The sequence below is a fragment of the Sceloporus undulatus genome, unplaced genomic scaffold (genome assembly GCF_019175285.1).
Source record: "Sceloporus undulatus isolate JIND9_A2432 ecotype Alabama unplaced genomic scaffold, SceUnd_v1.1 scaffold_24, whole genome shotgun sequence".
Taxonomy (NCBI): Eukaryota; Metazoa; Chordata; class Lepidosauria; order Squamata; family Phrynosomatidae; genus Sceloporus; species Sceloporus undulatus.
In genome coordinates, this window is record NW_024802946.1 from 473187 (window position 1) to 490280 (window position 17094).

Genomic DNA, 17094 nt, shown 5'->3' on the forward strand with positions numbered 1-17094 from the left:
TATCTATCTATCTATCTATCTATCTATCTATCTATCTATCTATCTATCTATCATCTAACTATTTCAAGGTTGAGTCTCCATTATCCATAATTCCAAAATCCATAGATATAGCCTGTTGTCTGTAGAATCAGTATGTACAGAGATCTTGTAGCACCTTTGAGACTAACTGAAAGAAAGAAATTGGCAGCCTGAGCTTTCGTAGACTTCAGTCTACTTCCTCAGATGCATTTGGTGGAGTGGAATCCAGGCCCAGACATATATATGCCATTGGTATGTGAGGATGTCCAAAATCTGAAATACTCCACAATCCAAAAATGTCCACATGAGTATCTGAGACAATGACACCTTTGCTTTCTGATGGTTTGGTGTATGCAAACTTCATTTCAGGTACAACATTATTTTAAAATATTGTGTATAACATTACATTTAGGCTATGCTTACAAAGTGTGCATGAAACATAAATGAATTCCATGTTTAGACTTGGATCCCATCTCCAAGATATCTCATGATGTATATGCAAAAATAAATAAAAACGTCCCAACTGCATAGAACTTCTGGTCCCAAGCATTTCAGATAAGGGAGACTCAACCTGTATCTTTATGCATTCTTGCAATTACAAATTGCCTTTTCAGATGTTAACCTTTGTTTTTTGGATCAGGTTTCAGGTCTTCTTTGCCTTATAGAGAATTGTTGTTTAATATTAATGTGTTCAGCTTTGCTCTATGACTTCTAAATGCAATTAAGAGTCAGAATGACTTACAAAACTTGGGAAAGTATCTAGAATGATGTTCCATGTGTCTGTGAGAATCTATCTCCGATCTTTCCTCTGTAGCTCTTCACTAATGTGGACATGTTAGAAAGGTAGGCAATGGAAGAAAATAAGAGATTTTTTTTTTAAAAAAAAAAGGTGTGCAGTCCCAAAAATAACTTCTCCAAATTCTGGTTCTCATTCTGACTCCCTTCCAATTGTTTATTTGAACACCCCAAACACAAAACAGCAGACTTATCTGACTGAAGGCATAATTTAATGGGACCTGGCTAGAACAAACCAAGAGTGTCATATATGCATAACTTGCAGATGCAAAGTTGGGAGTGGAACGGTTTTGCTTGAACTGCCTTGGAGGATTTGAAGAATGCTTCTTCGCTGGCTGTTAGCCAATATAGTAAACTAATAAAAATTTTAATACAGGAAAAGTGCAAGGCAGGACTAAGTGGCAGCATCAGATAGTTTATTCATGCTGTAACTGTCTGGCTGTCTCCTTAAATGGCTCCCTTGAAGCATCCCATGCTTGTTGATGTTGGAGACAGGATGCTAGGATCGATGGACCGCTGGAAGATGGAGGCAGATAGATGAGATCTAACTGGCAGTACAGCGACTGGGGCAGAAATAGGGCTCCCAGGTTAGTATCATCCCAGACCTTGAGGTTTCAGATCAAAAACTGGAGACCAAAGGATGGCCCTTGGTAGTGCCATGGGGAATGACATCCGATAATGTCATTTGAACATCAGCTACAGTTGCTCAGGGCATGTGAGCCCAATAAACATGAAAAGTCTAACAAATGGTACAAAGGAATGAAGGGAGGGAATGAAGTCTCTGGAGAGTGAACAGCAGCCACTCCAAAACACTCTGTATCTACTGGGCCCAATAGCACATCGTTGTTGTTGTTGTTGTTGTTGTTGTTTTCAGGGCAGTGCTCTCATCCATTCATCCTGCAGCTTGGACTCTGTGTTTCCAGCATCTTTCCCGGCAGTCACTTAGAGGCCAGACCGTGACATCTGGGAACCCTATGTAGAAAAATCCTGAGAGAGTTTGGGATTTCTGTTGTGAATCTTGACATGTTTTCAGTGCTGTGTCTGATGGCCTGGGATGCATTTTACCAGCCTTATTCCATTGAGTGTTGCTGGTACAAGAAGAGGCAATGTTCTCACATTATGTTCTGGCAGTGGCATCACTAGGGTTAGTGTTACCCAGTGTGGTACATACTGCAATGATGTCCCTCACATGGACCTTCTGGGATGGGGAGGAACCCAATGTCCTGCTACAGCAACCCCTCTCCCCATAACTAAGAAAGCAAAGATGGACACCTCCTGAACAAGAACATGTTTAAAATTACAGTATCTGTTCTTGGTATCTGTTTAGGTTTGGTTCCAGGACTCCCCTTGGATACCAAAATCCATGAATGCTCAAGTCCAATTAAATATACTGTAATGGGATAGTAAAATGGTGCCCCTTATATAAAATGGCAAAAACCAAGGTTTGCTTTTTGGAATAATTTATATATATATATGCGTGTGTGTGTGTGCGCGCGCGTGCATGAAAACTATGAATGTTTGAACCCATGGATAAATAATCCATGGATATGAGGGGACAACTGTACAAAAGATCTCCATCCTCAAGGGAAGAGGAAAACCCAGCAAACAGGGCCCTCCAAAGGACAATGGTGAAAAGGAGCCAAACAGATTCAGAAAGGAGGTTGCGGGAAGGGAAAGCAGAGAGAAAGGTCTGCAGCTTCAGCCCTGTCCTTGCCCCTCAAAGGAGAGTGGCATACCAAGAATAGTGCCCCCTTTTCTTTCCAGGGGTGAAGCCTTGGAACAGGTTGCTGGTGCCTGGTGTCACCCCTTCTGATGGTGCAGTTCACACACTTCACACACCCCTAGTGATGCTACTGGGTGCCAGACATTCTGCATGGGCATCCTCTTGTTACTGCACACTCTACTCTTGTTCTTTTGGGAAGAAATCTCTGTAAGCTACCATGATTTGCCAAACGAAAGGCTGATTTCAGGAGTTTTTATGAGGGGCTGTGGGTTGGGTTCGGCACCAGGACTGGAAGCCAAGCCCTGGAGAAAGAATTTCTCCTCCACTGGAGATCTGGCAAAACTGTAGCCACCGTCCGGCTGAGAGACAAGGCTACTATTGCAAGGCGTGTGGGCTCCCTGCCCCGGGTGGTTGTCCTTGGAGTCCTGAAGCTTGGCTTGCTTCTTCATCTTGTAGCGATGGTTCTGGAACCAAATCTTCACCTGGTTTGGGGTGAGGCGGGTAATGGTGGCCAGATGCTCACGCTCTGGTGCAGTCAGGTATTTCTGGATCTCAAACCTCTTTTCCAGCTCGTGAACCTGGGCCCGGGAGAAGAGCACACGCCGCTTCCGCTTGGAGGGGTTCCCAGTGAGGAATTGGGGCGATTTGATCATCTCGCTCAGGTAGCCCAAACAGTCCACGCCAGACACGCTGTATCCAGACGTCCCCACATACCTGGAGACTGGGAGGAAAGGAACAGAAGGCCATCTATCTGTCCCAAAATCAGAGCATAGCAAAGATCCTCTTTAAGATTGTGCTCTTGCCATTTCTTGGCAAAGATTTCCAGATCCAAGCCCAGAGAGTACTTGCATACCTCTAATTTTCTGAACATGATAAGGCAAGACAAACCTCTACTGTGTCCTCCTTTGCCCCTGCAATCCAGCCTTTCCCAGCCCACGATTCTCCAGATATGTTGCGAATATGCATTCCCGTCATCCACAGAACCAGAGTTGTAGTCCAACACATCTGGAGGACACCAGTTTGGGGAAGGCTGCTGCTACACGTCACCCTCAATCCGGAGCAACATACCCTCTCATTGTCCCAATTTGGAAGGTACAGTCCAATCAATCAGCTGCTTTTAAAACATCCCAGCTTCTCTCTCCCCTTCCCATTGAGTTCAACCTGCAGAAGTAGTTTGCCCTCCGTTGACCCAATGGGGGCAAAGCAGAGGAGGGGCACAATCGTGCCCTTCCCAGGAGACTCGAGCAAAAGCAAACTGTTGCAACCTATGTGCATGATATTGCCTAAGCTTTCAGCTCAGCCTCCAGCCACCTCTACAAGATTTCCAAGCCATGCTTAACCAGAATATGTGCTCTGTGCCCAAAGCCTGCAGAGATCCAATCCAAAGAGATAAGAGCATCACTTACTGGAAGAGTAGAGTCCATCTGCAGGGCCAGTTGGGTACCATTCTCCGTGGGTCACTCCACTCCTGAAGTTCTCTTGAGGATAGGCAGGCAGTTCTGCAGGGCCAGAGCATGTTCCCGGGTAGCATCCCAGCATGGGATTCTGGGAGAGGCAGTGTGGGTTGATGGAGAATCGGGAGCCCCCCAAGCTAGGTTGGTGGGCAGCACCTGGCATAAACTGGGCAAAATCATCCAGGGCTTCTACCGCAAATCCTTTGAGGTCTTCCATGGGGTCTGTTTTGGAAGGAAAAAACGAGGGGAGGATTTCGGACGAATCCCCCCACACTGTGCCTTGCTTTTCTTTACCGCCAACCTCCAAACCAACCTTGTAAGCTAGGGATGCTGGAGTTTAATGGGCCACGCTCTTCCTTTTTATCTGAACTCTTGCACCTTATCAGGGATTAAGGACTCCACCTTCCACAATGGAGCCACCCCCACTTTCTTCAATAGCCTAACCAAACAGTAAGAGTCAAGAGGCAGCCAGTCTTCCTGAGCGGATGGGAGCCGCAAACTGGTTTGAGAATAGTCTGGGAGAGAAGAGGGTGAGAGAAGAGATGATATTCTTGAATCTTCAGTGGGAATCTCTCCACCAAATGAGGCTGGCATTGCCCTATAAGCAAAGGTAAGATGCCCATTGAGATGCACACATTCAGCAGCCACATCACAGGTGGCAGAAGCTGGCATTGTGTGGGCAAAAGGTTGAATCTCCTAAGGTTGTCCGCTTTATTTGGTACCCTCCAACTTTCCTGATTTGGCAGGGATAGCCTGAGTTATTCCTTTCTTGTCCCAGTTTTTCGGCTGCTTTCAAAATGTCCTTGTTTCTCTTTCCTCCCTCTTTAGCCTTCTGTATTCAGCTCACTTCCATTGTTGTAAACCAAGTACACTCAGTTCAGGGTGCATCTAAACTGTAGAAATAATGCAGATTGACACCTCTTTAAGTGCTGTTGCACCATCCCCTGGGATCCTAGGATTGTAGTTTTACAAGGTCTTTAGGCTTCTCTGTCAAAGAGTTCTGGCGCCTTACAAAATCACAAAGCCCAGGATACTGTAGAATGGGAGTTAAAGTAGTGCCATGCAGAAATAATCCAGTTTGATGCCATTAACTACCATTGCTCCAGGTTATGGAGTTCTCGGATTTGTAGTAGTTTGTTGTGGCACCTCCAAAGCATGGAGCCACGGCAGTTAAAGTGGTGTCAAAGTGGATTAATTCTGCAGCGTGGATGCAGTCCTAGAGCTCTCTCACTCACAGGGCTCGAAGCTAACATCATGGTAATTAACATTATCCATTCTACCATTTGCTTATTTCCCCCGCAATTCTATTGTGGCTTTAACAAAGTAAAGGTAGTCCCTTGACATGAATGTTTAGTTGTAACCAACTGTAGGAAGCAGTGCTCATCTCCATTTCTAAGCCGAAGAGCCAATGTTGTCTGAAGACGAGTCTGGCGGTCATGTGGCTGTCATGACTGCACCAAATGCTGTTACCTTCCCACCAAAGTGGTACCTATCTATCTTTGCATTTGCTTGCTTTCGAACTGCTAGGTTGGCAGAAGCTGGGACTAGTGACATGTGGCCCTTGGACCTCAAACTGCCAACCTTCAGCTTTTCCAATTGTCAGAACTGGCATCTTAACTGCTAAGCCACAGCAACCCTTGTGGCTTTACACCGGCATAAATGATGGATTTCCTAGTGGCTGACTGCACTTTCTTGGAGGTGATGCAAAGGAAGTACCTTGTTCAGGATTTCACAAACCTTGTTATGGTGGCATGAACCATTCCACAAGCAATTGACATCTCTAGGACTTTCCATAAGTGTAGTCTTTAGCACTAAGCGGTAAGTTGGGCCAACAGTTGTGTGGGTGGGAAGTACCATCTCTTGTGGATTCAATTGCACAACTGTGTGATCCTGTAACTCCAGCGCAACCATTCTGCTATCATTTCTCACTGTGCAGTCATGACTAGGAGCTTGGCCTATGTCCCTCTGCTCTGAAGAAACATCCCAGAGAAATCAAAAACTCAATTTGTTATTGCATTTTGGACCTTGGGCAAGTCACATGCTCTCAGCCTCTGGAGAAGACAAAGGCAAACCTCCTCTGAACAAATCTTGTCAAGGTCTTCTTAGGAACAACTTGAAGGCACAGAACAACAACAAAAGAAAGGAAGGGAAGCATGGAGAGGCCTTAAACCATGTTGATTTCAAAGTGATGTTCGGTGGTTGTGAGAGATTTGGCACATAAACAGAACCCTGAAAAAATGCTGAGTTATACGTATACATTTTTAATCTGCAGCAAAATCAATTTCCAGTACTAGAGTTTTCAGTCTGACATTTTAAAATATGCAACAGCATCCTATTATTTATTCATACCATAGCTTGCTCTTTCATAGGGTTCTTAGTGGCTATCCATTGACTTTCTTGACCAGATCCACACTGCCTTGGCATTAATAATGCTGCTATATTGTTTTTTGTCTTCCTGGATCATTCTTTGGAGTCTGATCAAGTTTGGCATCCTTTGGCAAGAGGTGGGGGGGGGTGGAGGAATGAAATGCTTTAGTTGCATTAATGATTTTAGGAAGGAATGAGCCAGCTAAATCTGACAGCTTTCTGACATCTGTTTTTTTATTTCCTGGATTTGCTGTACAAGCAAAGAGATGAAAGCTATAAATAAGTATCAGTGGCTCAAACAGAGGGTTTTATTACTGCGAAAGTGTGGTGTGCGCAATGGAGGGAGGGGCATTTTTATCTTTGTTCAGTCGGCTGTCTCTTCTTTTGCAGCGATCATGCTTTTTGCTGACATGAGGCTCCTGCGGGTGGTGAGGAAATGTATATCAAGAATGAAGGGGGGAAATATTGATTTATCATGACGATTCACAAGTAGGAAGCAGGTAGAAGTTGAGCCTTTCTTGGGAAAGTCCAAATTGTGCAGGACACTGGGGGGGAAAAAGAGAGAGGAAGAGTAATGTTTCTATTTAAGTTTCCTTCCATAATGGAACTTAAGGGGATGTACAAAGGACTCCTTTAGTGATCTTCTATCCAGGAACTAACCAGACAAATCTGCTTAAGTCTAGCAATGTAGCATACACTCCAACATTTCACAGCTGACAATCTGGCCCCATGTGGCCATGCAACAACAGACTGGGGTCAAGATGGCAATAGTTATTAATAAAGAAGAAAACGCAACACAGGTTTGTTTACTGAGAAGGATACCATCTCAGCCTCCTTTCCAAAAGTAACTTTTCCAAACTCTTTATCTGGCCAATTTTATATCTACCGCACTGGTTACTTAACCTTGTCCAGGTTCAATTTAAGGTGCAAATATGGGTCTCAGATGGTCCCTAGTGGCCTGAAGGACTGCCTTTGCTCATAGGATGTTTTAAAATTAATACAGCTTGAGTCATCTGGAATTCCAAAATCCAAAACACTCCAAAATCCAAAACTGTCTACATGGGCGGCTGAGATACTGATGCCTTTGCTTTCTTGTTTTTCTGCAAACTTCATTCCATGCAGAAAATTATTTAGAATATTGTCAATAAAACACAAGTATGATAACTCTCCTGTTTAATACGGTTCTGACCAGTATGGATGCCCCTCTTAGGTCCAAAAGAGACTGCAGAACTCATCCCGTTTGAGACCGCTTTAACTGCCCTGGCTCAATGCTAGGGAATCCAGGGAACTGTCGTTTTGTGAGGCATTTAGCCTTCTCTTTCAGAGAGCTCTGGTGCCACAATGAACTACAATTCTTATAAACTATACTGTACTTATAAAGCAGTTAAAGCGGCCTCAACCCGGATTATTTCTGCAGCGTGTTCTGGACCTCAGTTACATCACCTGCAAACAAGACCCTGTACTTTCCGGTTACTCGGCATGGTGCAAACCATCCCTTCCAGCTTCAGACCATGTGTAAAAAGTACTGTATATACGAAACATAAATGCATTTCATCTTTAGTCCTGGATGCCATCTCCAAGATATCACATTATGTATAGGCAAATATTCCAACATGTGGAAAATATGTCAAAATCCAAAACAGTTCTGGCCCTGAGCATTTCAGATCAGGGAGACTTTACCTGTATTGGATGTTTTGTGTTACCTGATTGTTGGAAATAGGCAATAGGACGGTTGTTGTTTTTTAAAGGCCCACTAGGAGGGGATAGAAACTAATTTATGTGTTCTGCTGCCTTGCAGCTGGCGCAACGAGAGGGAGCATGTCCCAAGGAAGGTGACCACCAGCCTGGAAATTATGCCTTATGAGGAGAGACTTAGGGTATGTTCAGTCTGGAGAAGAGACACTTAAGAGGTGATATGATAGCCCTGTTTAAATATTTGAAGCAGCGCCATATTGAGGATGGAGCAAGCTTCTTTTCTGCTGCTCCAGAGAATAAGACACAGAGCAATGGATGCAAACTACAGGAAAAGAGATTCTATTTCAACATTAGGAAGAACCTCCTGAGAGTAAGAGATGTTCAACAGTGGCAAACACTCCCTCAAGGAGTAGTGGAGTCTCCTTCTTTGGAGGTTTTTAAACAGAGGCTGGATGGCCATCTGTTTTGGGTGCTTTGATTCTGTCTTCCTGCATGGCAGAATGAGGTTGGACTGCATGGCCCTTGGGATCTCTTCCAAATCTATGATTCTGTGGCATCCATGACATACTGTATACACTCATGTTTGAGTCTAGAAATTTTAGTCCAAAAATTGACCCCTAAAAACCTGGGTCGTCTTGTCCATGGGTCAACGTAAGTACTGTAAGTGCTGTACCTTAACTCTTATCAAAAAAGGAACAGTCCCCTTCTTTGAATAGTGTGGCAAAAGGCAAGGTCCATCTTGGAAGAAACTAAAAGAAGCACCACCTTTCTCTATTTTTTCTGCTGCGATGCCACTTCTGGCCTTTTGGGGAAATAGCAGTGTGCTTTGGCACTGTTTTCCTTCCCTTCATCTTTTGCATCCTTTGTTACATGTCCCTACGTTTTACCCTCGACTTATACATGGGTTATATAAAAATCCATAACTTTGGCTCTTGACTGATACGCGAGGTTGACTTATCATCAAGTATATACGGCACCTGTCAATATTTCAGAGATGAAAACCTGGACAAAGGTGGCCAAGCAGCATCAAAAGTGTGGTCGGTCAAGATGACCAAAATGAGGGAGGACATCCAAGCGAGAAGATGGTGCTTTTGCCTGAGTCTACTGGGAAAGGGCATGATTTCGTCCTCTCCTCCACTATCCTCTCCTTGCTAAATTAATGGAGCTCAAACCCCTTTTGCTATTTGAATTCAGTTTGTAGCAAGTGAAGTAAGGTGAAAAGAAAGAGGAAAGAGGAGACAAAAAAATGGGCATTTCAAAAATGGCTGGAGAAGTGGGATTAATCAGGATTGTTCCTCCAAAAACCAGACAGTGGGAGGGCATGGCGTGTGTTAGCTTACTTAACAGATCATTTTAACAGTTAAGAAAAGGGGTCAGATGTGTGTGTGTGTATGCGCATTTTGGAACAGGCACCCAGTGTTTCCAATCTTATGATGTTGCCTCTCTACAGAAAGATCACACAGAGGGTCCCAGCTATGTTTCTCAATCACAGGATTGTCATCCCGAACATACAAGTGGGCCTTGTGTTAGAGAGTCGGTTTCGTGTGTCTTTGGATACAGGCTCAAAATCAGCTGCTCCGAGGTGCAGCCAATTGAGCCACGTCCATGAAATCCCAAAATGTGTGATTTTCTGAAAGTCTGCTTTGGATAACAGCCTGGAATAGCAGCCCAGCCCATGCCAGAGCTGTGTAATTGGTGTGTTAAGCACATCTGCACACAGTTTAGGGCTGAATCCACACTGGAGCAATAAATTTGGCCCAGTTTGACACCGCTTGAACTGCCCTGGCTCAATGCTGTGGAATTCTGGGAATTGGCGTTTGTTGTGGCACCAGAGTGGGCCATTGGCTTACACATTGTAAAGCGCTTAGGGAGTGTAAAGCAGTATAGAAATGTACTTGGTATTGCTATTGTTATCACTGCACATATTGGTCACTGCACAAACTGCCAGCCCTGCACATTGTGTCCATTGCACATCATGATCACTGCACATACTCATCGTTGCACATGTTGTTCTGCGCATGCACTGGTCACTGCACAAACTGCCCGCCCTGCACCCCGTGTACATTGCACATACCCATTGCAGCACATACTGTTCTGCACATATACTGGTCACTGCACAATGCACAAACTGCTGGCCCCTGCACACTGAATACATTGCACATCATGATCACTGCACATACTGTTCTGCGCATGCACTGGTCACTGCACAATGCGCATCATGATCACTGTGTATAATGTTCAGTGCAGATACTGGATGTTGCACACTGAGCCCTGCACACACTGCACTTACTGACCACAGATTTTAACATGCTTGGGCAATGCCTTCCCCAGCTCCTCCCTCCCAAAGGGCTTTGTGCGTCCAGAAAGCATGGCGCAGAGGAACTAAACCCCATGAGTTCTCTCCCTAACTGCTCCATTATGTGGGCTCAGTTGTTTACTTATTCATTTCCTCTCCTTCTCCAAAGAAAGAGGCACCACTAAGTACACGTCCTTCTTTGTACCTGCTCTGGTCAGGTCCCACCTGGAATACTGTGTCCAGTTCTGGGCACCACAATTCAAAAAGGACATTGAGAAACTGGAGCCATGTGTCCAGAAGGCAACTAAAATGGTGAAGGGCCTGGAAACCATGAAGCCCTATGAGGAATGCCTTAGGGAGCTGGGGATGTTTAGCCTGGAGAAGAGAAGGTTAAGAGGGGATATGAGAACCTTGTTTAAATACTTGAAGGGATGTCATACTGAGGAGGGAGCAAGCTTGTTTTCTGCTGCTCCAGAGACTAGGACAATGGAGCAATAGATGCAAGCTCCAGGAAAAGAGATTCCTCCTCAACATTAGGAGGAACTTCCTAACAGTAAGGGCTGTTCGACAGTGGAACAAACTCCCTTGGAGTGTAGTAGAGTCTCCTTCCTTAGAGGTTTCTAAACAGAGGTTGGATGGCCATCTGTTGGGGGTGCTTTGATGGAGAGTTCCTGCATGGCAAGGGGTTGGACTGGATGTCCCTTGTGGTCTCTTCCAACTCTATGATCCTATGTATCTTCAATATGCTTTGGACTTACTCAGTATGCCTTGTGCCTCCTTCTTTGGAGGCCTTTAAACAGAGGCTGGGTGGCCTTCTGCTTTGATTGGGAGTTCCTGCATGACAGAATGCGAGTTGGAGTGCGTCACGGCCTTTGTGCTCACTTCCAACTCTAGCATTTTATGATTCTAGGGACAACATGGCTGCCATGTGATTCATCGCCAACTGGGCCAAACCATTTGGGCAGAGGGGGAGAAGGCCACCTTTCCAGCCCTTTGCTGTGCCTTTTTTCCTTTGCACCTTAATTTCATGCTTCTTTTATATTTAAAAGAGGAAGGGAAAAATCGATGCAGAGAAAAAGAACAGGCTCTTGGGTTGGTTGGTTTTTCCTCCTTCTGTCCCCCCTTTTTTCTTTGCAAATAGTGGACTCGCCCGCGCCTCGCCTTAAAAGGGCCTTCAGTCGCAGCAACGTTCCAAATCGGAACGTTGGCATTCTCAGCGTTCGGTCGGTGCCTTTGATCTCGAGCTCAGCGTTCCATAAGAGAACGTTGGAGGCCTGAACGTTCGCTGCCATCATCATGGCTGTCAAAATCAAGGTGGTCTATTGGTAAGGAAACCTGGCAGGAACATTATGTAATAATAATAATAATAATAGTAATAATTCTACTAGTAATGTTATGCTATGATGTTATTATGGATTGCTTGTACTCCTTTTCCCCCAGCCCTTGATATATTTTGCACTATAATGCATATAGTGCAAAAGAAATTAGTGCATAAAGTGCCAAAATATAGTCCCCATATTAGGAGAAAGGTGGGCTATTAAAATATAAAATAGTAATAGTAATAATAAAGGCACAAATAGTGTTCAGTTCAGCTTGAACTGCCCTTGGCTCGATGCTAAGGAATTCTGGGAACTGTAGTTTTGTGAGACATCTGTCAGAAAGAGAGAGAGCGAGCTCTGGGGCCATAAGAAAACTACAGTTCCCAGGGTTCCTTAGTACTGAGCCAAGGCAGTTAAAGCCTTCTTAAACTGCATTCCTGCAGCTTGTTTGAGACGCGTCTTCACTTAGGTCCAAAACACACTGCAGAAATAATCCAGTTTGAGACCACTTTAACTGCCCTTGGCTCAATGCTAGGGAATTCTGGGAACTGTAGTTTTGTGGGACATTGAGCCTTCTCAGTCCTGAGAGAGCTCTGGGGCCACAATAAACTACAGTTCCCAGGGTTCCCCAGGCAGTTAATGCAGTCTCAAACTGGATTATTTCTGCAGTGTGTTTTGGACCTAAACAAAGGGCTTGTAGGCTAAGCTTAAACCATTGTGCATCTTCACTTACTCCTGGATTTCTAAGGCCTGAATCTTGGGCATTTGTTCCGACTAGAGGAGGAATAATAATAATAATAATAATAATGATGATGATGATGACGATAATTTATTATTATTATTATTATTCCTCCTCCTGTAGTTGGAACTAATTGGGAAGCATTCCTACTTGAAGCCAAAGCCATTGCCTGGGAAGAAGATGTTCAAATACAAAGAGTCTCTGGATGTTTGTCCCAGTTGAGATAAATTCCTTGGCGGCTGTAGATAATTTCTTACATACCTGCTTTTAATTTTGTGTGTTGTGTTGTGTTGTTTTTGCAGTGGGGCCTGAGGATACAGTCCCAAGGTAAGCTCCTTCTTCTTCCTCCTTGTTAATTAAAGCTGCAGCCTTCTTGGAAGGAGCCAAAGAACTTGATGGATGCAGAGGCTTAGTTGGCTCACTTGCATCAGCTCTGCCCCTTTGGGCAATGCCACAGACCCTTCTCAGATCTGGATTAGGGGCTCTAAATGGGAGGATTAACAGGGGTTCAGGCTTGCCTTACTTTTTCCCAAGTACCCCAGACAGGCTTGGATGTTTCTGAACTCTAAAACTAACATCTCCCTTTTCTTTCTTTGCTAGTATCAGAAGCTCAGGAAACAACTTGAAAAAGAGTTTCCGGGCAAGCTGGAAATTGTAAGTATATGCTCTTGACGTTGGTTGAGTTGTCTGGCTTCTCTGTGGTTCCTCAACAAGGGACTCTGGCACTGTTGCTGACCCAGACTAGCTTCAATGGTCCAATCCTCACTGCAGAAATAATCCAGTTTGAGACCACTTTAACTGCCCTGGCTCAGTGCTAACAAATCCTGGGAATTGTAGTTTGTTGTGGCACCAGAGCTCTCTGACGGAGAAGGTGAAATATCTCCTCAAACTACAGTTCCCAGGGTTCCCTAGCATTGAGCCAAAGCAGTTAAAGCGGTCTCAAAATGGATAACTTCTGCAGTGTGTTTTGGCACTGAGAGAAAGAGAGTGTTAGTATATCAGTATCACCAAACTACAAGTCCCAGAAAGCCACAGGATGTGGCCAGAGCAGTTAAAGTGGAATCATAGCACTATGACTGCGCAGTGTGGGCAGGCAACTTGAATATTCCTGAAGCAGAAAGTGAGGCTCTGTACCACTTACACCCATTTTCCAGCTAGCCCTGTAATGTCGCCTTTTGGACTGAGGGCAGCATAGAATGATGTCTTAAACAGAGAAAATAAGTAGTTTGTAGACAGATCTTGTTGTACCTTTGAGACAAACTGAAAGAAGTTGGGAACATGAGCTTTCCTAGACTTCAGCCTACCTCCTTAGATGCATCTGAAGAAGTAGACTTAAGTCTAGGAAAGCTCATGCTGCCAACTTCTTTCTTTCAGTTAGTCTCAAAGGTGCTACAAGATCTCTCTACATACTGATTCTACAGACTAACACGGCTATATCTTTGAATTGAGAGAAAATAAATGTTCTGACTAGCAGTGTCCATCTACAGTTTTTGAAAGAGACCTCTGCTCATCACCTGTAGTTACTAGATCCTTCTAACTGGAGGGTCTGGGAATTGAACCTAGGACCGTTGCCCTGAGAAGCAGGGGCTCTCCCACTAATGTATGGGCCATCTCTCAAAAACAATGAGAACCTTGCTTCCGTAGAAGAAATTTTAACAAGGATGTTTATCACACTATGCTCTTAAAGAGCTACTATTCCAGTGTGACTCCTCTGGCAGCCTCCTGTTGCATGCTGGGATTGGCAGTTTTAAGGAGCTGAACTTCTCTGCCTGAGAATTCTAAATACCCCTCCTTAAAACTGCCAATCCCAGCATGCAACAGGAGGCAGCTAGAGGAGTCACACTGGAATAGTACCTCTTTAAGAGCATAGTGTGATAAACATCAAGGAAAAGTCTGTCTCCTTTGTGGTTTCACCCATTAGTAATTTTAGCTAAATTACAGTAGTATCTCAAGGATTTGGTTTTCAAATCTTCCTAACAGAAGGTCTAAAATAACTGGTCAAACTCTTTTGTTCTCTGACTTCATGAGGGAGATATCTGTGTACCACCTTCAACAGAGTAAAAATGCAAAATATTATTTTGCTGAAATGACTTTTATTAATGACTGCACTAATAAAGTATCTGATTGGCCTGCAAGTGATGCCCGTACAGGCAGGGACACTTGGGATGTATAGTTGAAGGAGTGAAGATAGAATCCAGCATGCCCATCTCTTACAGCTGGTACCAGGATTTAAGAGATGGGAAGTTAAGAGGCTCTCCTTGAATGAGAAACCCAGAAGGTGGGATGACTGCTTAAGTTGCCTTCTCCTGTTTTCCCACCTAGACTGGGGAAGGGACTCCTCAGGTCACAGGATGGTTTGAAGTGACAGTGGCAGGGAAGCTGGTGCACTCCAAAAAGGTAAGTGCTTCTCCTGTCTAAGAAATGCTTCAGTCTCACCAAGAGCTTGAGAGGCACAGTTCCTGAGATTACAGTTGAACAACTGTACTGCCCCAAAAGGCCAGTCATTCAGTCAAGAGTGTTACCCAGACTCAGATCACCAGATGATGTAGGATTTGAGCTCTCCAAAGATTTGGTCAGCATGACCCAAAGTGAGGGATTCTGGGAACTGGAGTCCAAGAGTGTCCAGGGGCCTGTGGGTTGATCATTGCTGCCCTTTGTAGTTCTTTATTTCCAATTGTGGGCACACATGTGGGCATGCCTCATTCAAGCCTATGAGGCTTGAATATGCACGGACCTCTGTTTTTGCAGGGGTCCGGAATGGATCCCCTCTGAAAATGGAAGGCCAACTGTATTTTCCTCTTCCATCGGAGATAAGGGTCTGGTGGTGGTGTGCTCAGGAGGGTGGCCATTTACACACACCTCAGGTAGTAAGAACTTGGGCCATGCTGTTTCCTTGAAATGTTAATGGAGCTGATACACTCTCTAACTTTCTGTCTTTCTGCCAGAATGGAGATGGCTTTGTGGATGATGACACCAAATTCCGCAAGATAACTATGGCCATCAAAGCAGCTTTAGCATAAAAATGGCTTTGAGGATGCAGCAACTGTTCACTGGGAGTAAAGGTAAAGGCAACTCTAAATTTCTTCTGACCAAAATACCTGTGCAAGAATTCTGAATCCAGGCTGGTCCTTATTCCTTATGGAGATCCAGGTTGTTCTTCTAAATCAAAGCAAGCTGGTGATTGGCATGCTACTCCTTCAAAACCTGTGGCAGGAGACTTGTACATGTTGTTCAGATCCCTCTAGTGGTGGCTCTGCTTCATACACTGGCTCTGAGAACTTGAACATGGGGATGATGCCAAATGTACATCAAAACCAAACCTGAAATCTGAATGGGCTCCCAGGGACATAAAAAGCTTCCATCTTGCTTGTCACAAAAAGTGGTGGATTTGTCAGGTGCAAAAATGGCCACCCAACTCATAAGCAACCTCTTGTTCTACAGAAGGTGCTTCATTTTTAGTTGGTGTAGAATTGCATGCCTCAGATGTAATTTAGAGAGGTCCTGGCACATGAAGGCCAGAAGCTCCAGCTCATTTACACTGGTTACACCAGCATAAGTTGTAAGAAGAATGTTCTCTGGCTTCTGCAAGGGCAGCCATGAGCTGAATGGCTTTCCTTAACCATCTCACTCACTGTACTGCTAGACATTTGGGGAGTGAAGGCAAATTCCATTGGGGAGGTGGAATTCTTATTTGGTTTTCTGGCAATACTGCCTTGTGAAAGTACCTAAAGTAAAATCTAACTTTCAAGCCTCTCTTCTGAAGCTTTTCTATACAGTGGTACCCCGGGATACGAATGCGCCGCCTTACGAAATTTCCGGGTTACGAAAAAAATCAATTTAAAAAAACTGTTCCGGGTTACGAAGGTTTTTTTGGGTTATGTGCTTTTCGGCGCTATTTCACACGAAATCGCGGCTTTTCCCCATTAGCGCCTATGGGTTTTTCGGCTTGCGAAGTATTTCGGGTTACGAAAGCGGCGGCGGAACGAATTAATTTCGTAACCCGGGGTACCACTGTACTTGGTAAGAGGTGGTGGTCATAGGTTGATAAAAGCAAATGTTGGTTTACCTTGCTAATAGCAAATCTTTGTAACAACATTTTGCCCTTCTTTCTTAGCTTAAGGACACATCTGTTTTGTTCATTTTGGCCAAGCGCTTGATGATGGGAGCTGCTGAAATGTCATCAGACGCCTGGCAGTTCCCTGAAACCCCTTTGCGTAGGATGCCATCTTGAGCAAAGCCTGATGAAGAACTTGAGCTCTGGATGTCACACCTGAAGGCAGAATTGGGCCTGGCGCTACAACTACCACTTTGACGCTGTGTGTTCTTTGTTTGCTGTATGGGGTCTTCGCTTTCTTTGTGGTTCTGGTTTTAATATTTGAGAGCAGTAGCTCTGGCTTTGGATTGAGGATGAGAATGGAGAGCCTCCTTCCTAATCTGTTGCTTTTGGCTCTTTGGGTACTGAATATTCTCAAATGCCTTCCGTTTTTTAAAGAAAAAATCAGAAGTGCTTCCAAAATTGCCATTGAATCCAATCCCCCAAAATTTGCCTTGATCAGGTTTAGAATTCTAAAAAATACAATTTGTCAATGCCATTATTCTTTTTTGCTTTCTTTATGCCCATGGATGCCTTTTCTGATGGTTGTTTCTATTGAATGCAGTGAGCAGGTAATAAAATGCCTCTTTCAAGA

The 17094-nt window shown here is 44.4% G+C and overlaps 2 protein-coding genes across 2 annotated transcripts; one reads left to right on the forward strand and one right to left on the reverse strand.

Annotated features, from left to right (window-relative positions):
* Window positions 1-2378: 2378 nt before the first annotated feature.
* On the reverse strand, window positions 2379-4207 carry LOC121917624 (thyroid transcription factor 1-like). The gene is made up of 2 exons (XM_042443728.1): window positions 3943-4207; window positions 2379-3257 (listed from the first exon to the last, which is right to left on the reverse strand). Exons 1-2 carry the CDS (start codon window positions 4205-4207, stop codon window positions 2749-2751), a joined length of 774 nt encoding a protein of 257 aa, XP_042299662.1. The 3' UTR covers window positions 2379-2748.
* A 7306-nt stretch (window positions 4208-11513) lies between these two features.
* On the forward strand, window positions 11514-17094 carry LOC121917587 (selenoprotein W-like). The gene is made up of 6 exons (XM_042443671.1): window positions 11514-11673; window positions 12709-12733; window positions 13007-13060; window positions 14729-14803; window positions 15352-15468; window positions 16521-17094. Exons 1-5 carry the CDS (start codon window positions 11645-11647, stop codon window positions 15424-15426), a joined length of 258 nt encoding a protein of 85 aa, XP_042299605.1. The 5' UTR covers window positions 11514-11644; the 3' UTR covers window positions 15427-15468; window positions 16521-17094.

What these genes read in the sequence shown, in the direction of transcription:
- LOC121917624 (XM_042443728.1), bottom strand. Translation starts at nt 4,207, where the DNA reads ATGGAAGACCTCAAAGGATTTGCGGTAGAAGCCCTGGATGATTTTGCC. An exon ending in AGATGGACTCTACTCTTCCA is followed by an intron (nt 3,258 to 3,942) that starts GTAAGTGATGCT and finishes CTTTCCTCCCAG; the next exon opens with TCTCCAGGTATGTGGGGACG.